Source organism: Pollachius pollachius (assembly GCF_949987615.1).
Source record: "Pollachius pollachius genome assembly, chromosome: 10".
Classification (NCBI taxonomy): Eukaryota; Metazoa; Chordata; class Actinopteri; order Gadiformes; family Gadidae; genus Pollachius; species Pollachius pollachius.
This window is the reverse complement of record NC_136943.1, coordinates 8588911-8600809: the sequence shown is the minus strand read 5'-3', so window position 1 is coordinate 8600809 and position 11899 is coordinate 8588911. Positions and strand designations below refer to the sequence as shown.

The 11899-nt window shown below is 47.0% G+C and overlaps 1 protein-coding gene across 1 annotated transcript; it reads left to right on the top strand.

Annotated features, from left to right (window-relative positions):
• Window positions 1-24: 24 nt before the first annotated feature.
• On the top strand, window positions 25-11899 carry kctd16a (potassium channel tetramerization domain containing 16a; the record flags this gene model as incomplete). The annotated part of the gene is made up of 2 exons (XM_079744634.1): window positions 25-829; window positions 11448-11899. 2 exons carry the CDS (start codon window positions 25-27, stop codon window positions 11897-11899), a joined length of 1257 nt encoding a protein of 418 aa, XP_079600760.1.

The window sequence follows — 11899 nt, the reverse complement described above, 5'->3', positions numbered from 1 at the left end:
AAAAACTCGAATCCTTTTATAAAAATGGCATTAAGTGAAACGAAGACACAAGAGCAAGGGTCAGTGGCGAACCCTCAACCGGACGTGATCGAGCTCAACGTAGGGGGGCAGGTGTACTACACCCGCCACGCCACTCTAACCAGCAGCCCCAATTCTTTATTCGGCAAACTGTTCTCCAACAAGAAGGGCTCCTCTAACGACCTGGCCCGGGACCCCAGAGGACGTTTCTTTATTGACAGGGACGGTTTTCTATTTCGTTATGTGTTGGATTACCTCCGAGACAAGCAGGTGGTCCTGCCCGACCACTTCCCCGAGAAAGGAAGGCTGAAAAGGGAGGCTGAGTATTTTCAGCTGCCCGAATTGGTCAAACTTTTGTCATCGGACGATTCCAAACTAGTGTCCGATGACTGCAGTGATTTTGAAGATGGCTCGCAGGTCAGCGAGCACAGGTTCCTGTCATCCTACTCTCTGGACCGCAGGTACGGCTACATCACGGTCGGCTTCAGAGGGGCGTGCGCCACGGGGGGCAGGGAAAGCCAAGTAGACGCCAAAGCCAAAAAGGTGCCAAGGATCTTTATAAGCGGCCGCATTGGCTTGGCCAAAGAAGTGTTTGGAGACGCCCTGAACGAGAACCGGGATGCTGATAGGCCACCGGACCGCTACACCTGCCGGTTCTTCCTTAGGTTCAGACATTTGGAGAGAGCCTTCGACATGCTGTCCGAGAACGGCTTCCACATCGTAGCCTGCAATTCGTCCCTCACCTCGTCCTCGATCGGTCATTACGCGGACGACAGGGTCTGGTCCAATTACACACAATACGTGTTCTACCGTAAGTGAAGATTTCCTCCTATAAAAACCAACGACACGCCCATAAACCCCATTCATGTATTGGCCCAAATTGAGGCGCTTAAGAGGTCAGTGTAGTTAAACCCTATCGCTAGGAGGCAGGATTGAGTTCGATCCTCCTACTCCCCCTGGTCTCAGCAGCATCACATCGACTTCAAACTTCTCTGCTCAATCTGGTTTCAGAGGCAAAGTTGCCCTCTGACCTCATGGAAGCTGAGACGACCGACTCCATGTTAATATTTGCTACAGACTGACTGACTTGTGCAAGGTGGGGCTGTGCTATCAATAAATAACAGGATTAGTAAGATTAGTAAGTTAAGATGTCAGGGCTTTTTCATTCACTTAGAAGGCTAATGCGGAAAAAAAAGTTGATGCGTCTCCAAATGCCCTCACTGGCAGTAATGTTTTTCATTTCTTTCATCAGAGAGGGAGGAGATGGAACATATGGCCAATTAAAAAGCACTCTGTCCATTATTCCAAATGGCTCCCTTTGGAAAACTGCTAAGAACATGCATTTGATGGGATGGTGTGTGTCTGTGTGTGCTTGTGAGTGGGAGTGTGTATGTGTTTGCCTGCGTGCATATGTGTGTGTGTGTGTGTGTGTGTGTGTGTGTGTGTGCGTGTGTGTGTGTGTGTGTGTGTGTTTGGTGGGGGGGGGGGGGGGGTCTCAGACATAAGGTTTACTAATGATCTGCTCTGTTTGTGTCAGTAGTACTAACAGTATTGACTGTAGTATTAAAAGCTGTAGTAGTGTTAACTGTAGTAGTATTGACTGAAGCAGTACTGACTGTACTAGTATTTACCGTAGTAGTCTGGCCTGTAGTAGTATGAACTGTTGTAGTATTTACTGTAGTCGTCTTGACTGTAGTAGTACAAACTGAACTAGTGTTAACTGTAGTAGTATTCACTGTAGTAATATTTACTATTGTAGTATTGACTGTTGTAGTTTGTTGTAGTCTGTAGTAGTGTTAAATAAAGTAGTATTGACTTGTCATTAGTGAAACTGCACTAAAATAGGTGTGTGTCCGACCCACATAGATGAGGCAAAGCCCCTTCTCGCGTGCTTCCCCGGCCTCTACCAGGCACCATATGCTGTAGTACAGGAGCATCATGCAGTGTGATGCTTTCCGCATCCCCCATCACACACATAGACACACCCATAGACGCATTAGTGGTATAGAGGGCCACGGGAAAAAATAAGACACCAGCTAGAGAATGAACTCGGGAGAGATGATGGATAGGCAAAATGAGTAGAGAGAGAGAGAGAGAGAGAGATAAAGTGAGCGAGAAGGAGGAGAGAAAGAGAGAGAGATAAAGAGCGAGAGAAGGAGAGAGGGAGAAAGAGGAAGAGGGGAAGAAAGAGAGAGAGATAGGGAACAAGAGAGGAAGAAAGAAGAGAGAGACAAGGAGAGAGAGAGAGATAGCAAAGGAGAAAGAGAATGGGAGAGAGAGACAGATAGAGAGAGAGAGGGAGAAAGAGGGAGTGAGAGACAGGGTCAGAGAGAGGGAGAGAGAAAAGGAGAGATTGAGAGAGAGAGAGAGAGAGAGCTAAAGAGCAAGAGAAGGAGAGAGAGGGAGAGAGGGACATGGAGAGAGGGAGAGAGGGACATGGAGAGAGGGAGAGAGGGAGCACAGAGCATGGCGGTAAGTAGGAGACAGTGGGGAGGAGGAGGGAGATAAGCAGAAGGGACTTAAGGGCCCATGTTGTAGGAAGGGAGTGTGAATGGGAGAAAGGTGAGCGGATGGAGGAGTTCGGGGCTTAGTCACGGAACTAAGGAACTCAAAGTTGTTCATGGCACCAAGAAGAACGGATAGAAAAGAGGAAAGAATCCAAAGCAGTAGACAGACTATGGCCCCAGTGGTGGTGGTGGTGGTGAGAACAGTGTGGGTGGGAGGCTGATGCAGACAGGGATAAAGAGAGAGAGAGGGAGAGAGTTTAGCGAAGACGAAGGAGACAGAGGAGATGAGAGAAGGCAGGTTTCACCAACATTTCACCCCCCCCCCAATGCTGGTGTGAGAGAGAGAGGGGGAGAGAGAGGAAGAGAGGGAGGGAGTTCATCGAGGACGAAGGAAACAGAGAAGAGGAGAGGGCTTGTATCACCGACCTCCCTCCCTGCAGCTGGGGAGAGAGAGAGAGAGAGAGACAGGGACACGGATGGAGAGATGATGGGATTAATGAAGAGTGGACAAGGTGAGGGCAAACGGAAGCATAGCCGGGAAGGGTTCTGAGGCAGGGGTTGACTGGAGATGATGGATGGACATATCAGGAGCAGCCAGACACGGTGTGGGGAAGGGTGAGAGATAGGGAGAGATAGGGAGAACGAGAGAGAGAGAGAGAGATAACGAGAGAAGGAGAGAGAGGGAGAGCAAGAGAGAGAGTGACAGAGAGAGAGAGAGAGAGATTAGGAGAGAGAGAGAGAGGCACAGAGAGAGAGACAGAGAGAAGGAGAGAGATAGGGAGAGAGAGAGATAAGGACAGAAGGAGAGAGGTTTACAGAGTGTGAGAGAGAGAGAGAGAGAGAGAGAGAGAGAGAGATAAGGAGAGAGAGGAAGAGTGAGAGAGAGATAAGGGAGAGGGGGAGGGACAGGGAGAGAGTGACAGATAAAGGGAGATAAAGTCAGGGAGAAAGAGTGGGTGAGAGACAGACAGAGCAAGAGACAGCAATAGGGAGAGAGAGGGGGAGGGAGAGAGGGAGAGAGAGAGAAAGAGAGAGAGCTCCCGTCTCCATAACTTCACAGCGGTCAGCATCCATCATTAAGAGCAAACATTGCAGCATGGTTCCGGATGTGGGATGCGATGGGTGGGTGAGGGACGGGGGTGAGGATGTGGGTGGAGATACAGGTGTGGATGTGGGTGTGGGTTATAGGTGGGGATATGGGTGCGGATGTGTGTATAGGGAGGATGCACATGGTGTTACAAAGGTAAATTAAACATAAAAAAAACCACATAAAACACATTCAATGAAATTCACGCTGAACAATTGTATATGTTCAAATGCCTGGAGGCAGTCAGACATAGGCAGTCAGATGAAAAACAACAATATTTATGTGAAATTGATTTGACCAAAACACTGGAACGCTGGCTCTGGGGTGGTGAAACAAAGAATAGTACACATAATCACATGAGAGACGGCATTATATGCAGTGCGAAAACATCCACATCCTGCAAAGGGAAACCTAAAGAACGGCTATCAAGCCGTCCTGTTGGGCCTTCCTGCCATCTTCCACTTCATTTGTGAGCGGAGCCTCAAAAAGGCCCATTTGAAATAATCATCCACTCATTGCTGGGAAGTGCTGGGCCGATAAAGCTCCAGCTCTAGTTCATCTGAGGGCTTCCCGGTGAAGTGAAGACGATGCACTGTCTTCACTTGGATGGAGTCCAGGCCAACATTAGGGCTTATAGTATCTGGCCCTTGGTTTCACTCAACTCTTCTCTCCGTTGCAATACAGTCAATACACCGGTGGATTCCTTGTCACCCAATCTTTAAATATAATTAGCTGTAGATACACTATACTGTTTATATCTATACCTGCATTTTATGTAAGGAAAATGGATTTCTATAAATAAATCATTGATAAGCGTTTTTTTGTTGGTGTTGCACCTGACAGTAACGATATATCATTCATATTGAACTGGTTAGGATGCATGTTAGCCTTTAAAAACCTCCAGTGTATGGGACTATCAAATACACAATTTAATCACACACATTTGGAGAAATACAAAGTGTTTCACCGTCATTAGCCCGGTGACCGACAGACAACAAGACACCAATATCCTCCCAAATGACAAGAGACATATAACGAGTCATGCGACATGAGTCACATGATCCATTCTCATGGCAAAGTCCACCATCACTGACAACGTAAGTGGCTGAGGTTGGTCAACAACTGAATTATTCTTATTTTATTTATTGGTTAGTTAGTAGGCATAGATATCAGCTAGTATTTGGTTATTTGCTTTGATAAGATAATGCACATCACTATGGATAAACCAATGAAGTTGACAGATTACTTCAATTTGGGTACCTGCTGATCACAAGTTTAGTACAGTCTTTTTTGACAGACTGCAGTTTGCATTGAATTGCATTACATCTTTGTTGTTTTACAGATACGTTGTAAGAACAACTTGTTATATATTAACCTGACATTTCGGTATTGCTGTCAAATGACATCTCGCTGTTGGATTCATGTGTCAGGGGATTTGTAAAAGTTCAACTGTATAAGTACTTGTCAGAGTTGCAAACCGGTCAGCATTGATTTAGCACGTCAGACGCATACAAACGATCTTTTGTATATGTCTATTACATATACTTTGTACATATTGTCTTGTTTCTTCATTCTAATCCAGGCTTTAAGGTTTTTATACTCGCAGTAATATTAATTTTATCACCAAACAGGATTATCAGCACCACATCAAGCTTAGAAAAGAAAATTAATATATTATTTAATATATTACTAATAAGATGGTCTTAACAGATGAGTTTCTCACCAAGGGAGTGCGGTAGGTTTGTCAATCAGAATTGAAGAGTGTCACTTATGAGAGATATTCTTTAGATAATAATGATGACCTTACAGCTCTGCTTATTGATTAATCCTCCTTTTGGCCCTTTGCACCAGACTCTGTGTTATTAATTATCTCTAGGGGCCGGTGAAGAGGATTACCTAATTAAAGAGCTATCTGAGAACTGAAAACACTGAAAGTGTTTCACAATGACACTCTGGAGAGCTGCATCCAATTATCCCCTTTTTATACAAAAACCAGCACATGTTAAAACAGTTTGAACAAATGCACTGTTACTGTCTATTCTCCCCTTATTTCTGCCTACAGTATCTTAGCAGCATAAGCAGTGGCGGCGTTAGTGCCATTTTGTCGCGCTTTGCTACAGCGGTTTCCCTGCGTCGTTTCACTGAGCGAGTCAAGCACTCAAACTCCAGCTTTAAGAAAAGCAACTTCTGATGGTATAATTCCGCCGCAAGAGCAGAATTATAATTCAGAATGGCAGTGAACCGAGATCTTGATAATGAATAAAACAATCATAACCGACGAAAAACAGCAACATATACATATATTTACATCCGGGCAATGGCTCAAAGGCGACACTGAACACAGATGGTTACAACAGAGAACCTGTCTTTGCACTGCGAAAGGGTCAGGCTAGGGAGTGATGACTTTATCCCCAGGCCAAGCCCCACCCCCACACCTCCTAAAGCGTTAGGCGCTATGGTGTGTGTGGGAAATAAGCACCATAAATAGGTGGAGACTTATTACGCACGGCAGCTGGTGAACTCCTTCTAAAAAAAAAAGGTGCCGTTCTCATCCAGGCCTATGAATGAGACGATTTGCCGCTGATAATGGACCTCGCACAATGGCCCACAAGTCAACAGGGGACGCAAGGTAGGGGAAAGCAATCCATCGCCTGGGCGCAACGGAGGTAGAGATTGGGCTGTCCCATGGCTCCCTGGCAGCCTGCTCGGAGCCAGGATGGATCGGTAGTGCTTGCTGGAGATGGATGCAGCTCTCATGAATAACTCACACTAGCCTCAAAGCAACGGGCCCGTGAAGTGGCCGGGCCCGGTAAGCTATATGTGTCTGCGTCGTTCCCTCATGATGTAAGTACTGAACCTTGAGAGCTCCAAGTCTGGCTTATCCTGCAAGCCTTTTTTGAATCTGTTTCGTAAAGGCCACTAGTTTCTATTTATAAAAAGCTGTTCAATCACTTTCATGATGCTTAGGACGGTGTGCGTGGACATTTTAGGATCCTTACTCGTTAAAGAAGGAGAAGGAAAGGAGGATGAAGAAGGAGAAGAATGAATGTGAATCTGAATGTATGGAAACCCTACCATTATTTGTAGCTCGGGATATGATCCAGGGTTTAAGACTCTTTACCCATAATCCCCCTCATACGACACGACGCCACTCTGAACAACCCACAGAGTGTTTGTGTTGGAGTCAAGGCGTTGCTCTGTGTATTTAGCCAGGTCTCTGTAGACAAAGGCACCTGCTCTCATGCAACTTCAGCTTCCATAAATGAAGTAAAGTGTAAAGCCAGCTAGCAGAAATCCATTGACCCTGAATCTTCTCTGCCAATTAGCAGCTGCAGCGGCTGACACTCTGGCTCCTGGCCATTCTTTACACTTTGTTTGACCTCCAGCTCAGCTTCATCAGCTGTATTTTACAAGGCAATGATTATTTGCATCATTGATCCGCCGCAATCCACCGAGATAATGTCTCGGCTCCACAGTGATTGTATTGCCATGTGTAGGTGCTTCGTCTGGAACAAATGGGATCTCTGTGTTCCCCTTCTCCTGTCACTGTGTGGCTCTGAGAGGTTTTAAAAATGCACTCGGAGAGGACCTGCCCCCCCTCCCCTCCACTCCCGTCCCCACCCACCTCTCACAGTATCCCCCCCATGCTCCAGGGGCATCCAGTCCGCCTCCGTGGCGGTTAAGCGCTTACGACATGCCCTCCCTCGCCTCATCTCGGACACATCTCCTTCCATCAAGTCCCTGATGAGGGTATGAGGACAAGAGGGGGGCGACGGCGCCGGGGCCAGCGGTGTCTAGGCCTTCGCCCGCCGGGGGGAGGGTGGCTGACACATACACTCTCCAGTCTGTCCGCCTCGCTTGTTCGTCTCCCTTAGTCAGGACGCAGTGCCGCTCAACCCACCCGTCGGGGCCCGGGTCGCAGTCGTCGACGGCCCCCTGTTCCTACCCCACGCCCAGCTTCTGGTAGTAGATCAATCTGTCGAGCGCGGGTGTCAGGATCAGCCGATAAAATTGTCCCTGCATGGGTTCACGGAGAGCAGATCATTTTCAGGCCCCAAAGTCATTACAGAGAGGGAGATAGAGAGAGAGAGAGAGAGAGAGAGAGAGAGAGAGAGAGAGAGAGAGAGAGAGAGAGAGAGAGAGAATAACTGTATGACATCTCCTGTTGTGGACGCAGGTGATTATTGGGTGAAGCTGTTACTTCTCATCACAGGCACCGAAGGGGGGGGCTGCTTCCAAATGAAGGAGCTCTGTGGGTGCGAACAAATATGGATTCAGAAGGGGATGAAAAGCTTTCAGATGTTATTGTAGGCATTTGTGAGGTTATGGACATTATACCTGCCGGGATGACAGCTTTATTCACAGGTCAAGGCGAGGAGAGACCTGCTGAAATGACTCTTTACCGAGAAGCCACTCGAGCCTCTCAGAACACTTAGCCTGCCACTGCAATGACAAGTCGTTTCCTTCGCAGACTTTGTTCCTCCCTCTCGCAAGGCCGTTCTGGCCTAATTTGCGAGTTAACGAGCACGTAAACAGCCCCCATCCCGCGGCAGTGGCTTTGATAATTTGGTTGAATTTTGGTTGCTGGAAAAAGGAGAGCAGGAGAGTATACCGTAGGACGGTCGCTGAAACGAGATCAATTCAGCTACACTATAAGCTTAGCTGCTGTATTATTCACGCGGAAAATGCCAGGCAAGTGACGTCAAAGCATACTCTAAACTAAGAAGCTGAGATTCTGAACCGAATGTATTCCTTGTTCTTGGATGTTTTGCAGCCCTACATTTATATTTAAAGGCAGAAAACGGTTTTGTGTGAGTATATAGAATAAAAAATAAAAAACATCAGCATCAACCTCAGATTGTTCAACATTATTTAGCAAAAAAATCTAAACCTGACTGTAATACACAATTAAATAATATATATTCAGTAGTTTTACTTCAAATGTTCAGATGATACTATAGTTATGGATTATATTTAGAGAAAAACACTTTGGAATAAATACCCAGTCAGCTAGGCTTTCTGTAGCACGGATGCAGAAAGCCAGTCTGAATATAATAGCTTAGTTAGCTACTGGGCTTAGTGTTCACAGTACAATGAGAAAGTTTGCTGTGCGCTAAAAATAGTACTTCACAAGGGTATGGAACATCCACTGTAGTACAACACCAGATTGTTGTGCAAAAAAAGAGAAAAACGACGCCACAATTATTAAATATCAAATGAGTCAGTCTGGAATAAATAAATAAACATCATGCAATGCTGTCCAGCAATATATCCACTGACATTTTCATGATGGTCCATGTGTCACAGACTGGTCGCAGACATAACCCCAATACCCTGCTTCTACAGTGCTGGCATTTACTATGAGCTACATACATGCTTTGGCACGCAGAAACTCAGAAGCTCTGCTCAAAGTCTTGCGATTTCACCGGCATTATTAAACTCCCTGCTGTCATGAGAGATGGAAATGTTTTTTTTCCTTTTTTTGGGAAAATGGTCCTGTGACATGCCAGTCTCTCTATGTTCTGTTCCCCAATGTAGAACTACCCCCCCCCCCCCCACCCCTCTCTATGGCTCCCTCTCTCCCCCTCTTATTCTCTCCCTCCCTGTGATATTTATGAGTTCTGCACTCGCACAGAGCTGCAGCCTGTATGCCCACTGAGCCTCTCTGTTCAAGCAGTAGAACCAATCTTCTAATGGCGCCGCTGCAATATGATCCGTAGGGCAGAGCATATTGAAAAACCACAGTGCAATCAACGACCTCGCAGGGAACACATGGGAGTGTATAGCGATATATATACGGCTCGTTTAAATGTGCTGTACTGTACAGGTTCCCGGCAGATCCCTTGTCTTCCTTCTTGCGAAGTGGAACTCTGGCACATATAATATCGAAGAGACCTTTCTGTGCAGCACCCTCCTCCCCTTTTACGGATGCATTAAAAAATAGATATTAAAGCAAACACCTATGCTAACAACAGGCCATCGTATTAAGACGTTGGCAGTAAGTGGCACGAAAAAAACAGATAGTCCTTACAAGGAGGGTACGTGTACAGTATAGAAGCGGCCGCGTAACAATTCATTTTTCCAGAGCACAGCCTGTATCTTCAATGATACTATTATTGGTTTTCTGGGCAGATCCCTAAATGGGCTGCCCCTGTAGACTCTGGCAGTATCTATTATCCCTTTAGATGAGATGCCCGGAGCTCCTCCTCTTGATTCTCCTCCATGAAACGCTCGCCTCAGATGGCCTCCCGCTGCTGGTCGGCTGGACCCAGCGTGGTTCATTTTTCTATGGCGGGAAATTGGTCCTCTGATTGGGGCTCTTTACCCATGGATTAGCTATTAAAAAGCTGTTAGCAACTCTCTCTCTCTCCGCCTTCTCCTCTCTCTCTCTCTCTCTCTCTCTCTCTCTCTCTCTCTCTCTCTCTCCCAGTCCCTCCCTCCCACGCTTGCTAGCGGCCTAATAGCGCCACAGCGATAAGGACATTATTATAGCAGAGCATTGAGAGGTTAAAATCTCTTTGATCTCGGTTCGATATGAATGTGGGCATGCGGGGCTAGGCGGTAATGGGGCCAAATTGCTCAGAGTGATTTATCACCGCTATCGGGCGTGTGGAAATACAACGTGAGGAGGAGCTGTTCGGGAAGATTTAAAAGTCTTGTTCCCGTCTTATGGCTTCATGGTGATCAGACACACCGTTTAATCTCCACGGTTGGCTTCTAAATTGTGTTAGACGAATTGGAATGACAGGACGATGAACAGGGATCCATCGATCGGGGTACGTCACAAAAGCACGATTAAAGTTTTTAAAGGAAAGACGGAGAGACTGATCGGGAATCGCCGGGGCCTTCTTCAAACCCATTACGGCTATTGACTCGGGAAATCCGGGAATTTATCCAGACGACACTCCCAGCACTCATACGCTCTCGTGTTTCAGATTCATAATGGACCAAGTAGGGACTGGCCCAAAGAGGGAAAGACACTGGAAGGTGTGTGTGAGTGCTGAGGGGCAGGACTTATATTATAGCTTCTCATAAGCTGTGCTGCTGGTATCAGGTTGTTCTAGGTGTAGCCACTGTGCGTGACATTGGGTCCTGGTCACCGAATGGGGAGGGGGGGTTCACTTCAATACTCACTGACCCCATTCTGTTTCCAGATGAGTTATGCCTCCTGTTTACCTTGTCCTACCTTGTTGGGCTCCCAGAGGGGTCCCCACTTCCTAGGACATCCGTTCTGAAGGCGGCAAAGATTGCCTAAGTGTTTTCTTGACATTAATTTACTTATATACGGCTGGATTAGATCGGAAATAAACAAGTGATCTCTTTTAATGTTATGCTTACGACTCTGCATTATATTACCTGCTCTGTGCCATCGATTAAAACCAATTCAGTCCTTCTGACCGGTTTTCTATCATCAACGCGGAAATATAACCCATTAAAGGCAGACAGATTTCCATTTTTGACGGACAATCACTATTTGGCATGATGCCTGTCGGCTCTGTGAATCAGTAATTAGAGGTCAAAGGCTAAGATACGGGCTACATAAATAAGCTATGTGTATGTCTACGTCGACATTCATTTCGCGAGTCTGGATTTTGGTTTGTTAGCAGTGTTACTGCGTGCCGTAATTACTGCTGCAATCACTCATCATTCAGACTAATAATGGCTTTCATTATCCACTGATTAAGGCTGACACACTGTTTACTGTGCTGCAATATGTCCAAGGCAGCTGGCAACATTTTTAACTGGTTGCCTGTGTGCCTGCGTCTGTGCGTTTGTGTGTGTGTTTGTGTGTGTGTGTGTGTGTGTGTGTGTGTGTGTGTGTGTTCATTCCGTAGGTGGGTCTTCTCGATGGTCATCCTCCCACTGTGACTGCTGCTGCAAGAGCCACAAGAGCGAGCGCGAGGGCGAGAGCTGCACCTCCTTCAACGACCTCTCCACCTCCTGCTCCGAGACCCAGTCGGAGGCCAGCTCCCCCCAGGGCACGGTGATCCGCGGGCCGGTGACCCGCCGGCCCAACGTCCAGACCCTGGACCGGCCCGTGAAGACGGGGCCGTCGCCCATGCTGCAGCAGGCGGAGATGCGCCGCAAGACGGATATGCTGCGGGTGCGAACCTTTGGTGCTCGGGACCGGGAAGCCGCCAAGAGGAAAGCCAACAAGGAGAGGATGACTCCGGAGCAGGAGTTGGAAAAATGCATCCAGGACTTCCGGCGCATTAGAATTCCGGAACGCTTCCCAGAAAGGAAGAATATGTGGCAATCAGAGCTGCTGAGAAAATATAGACTCTAA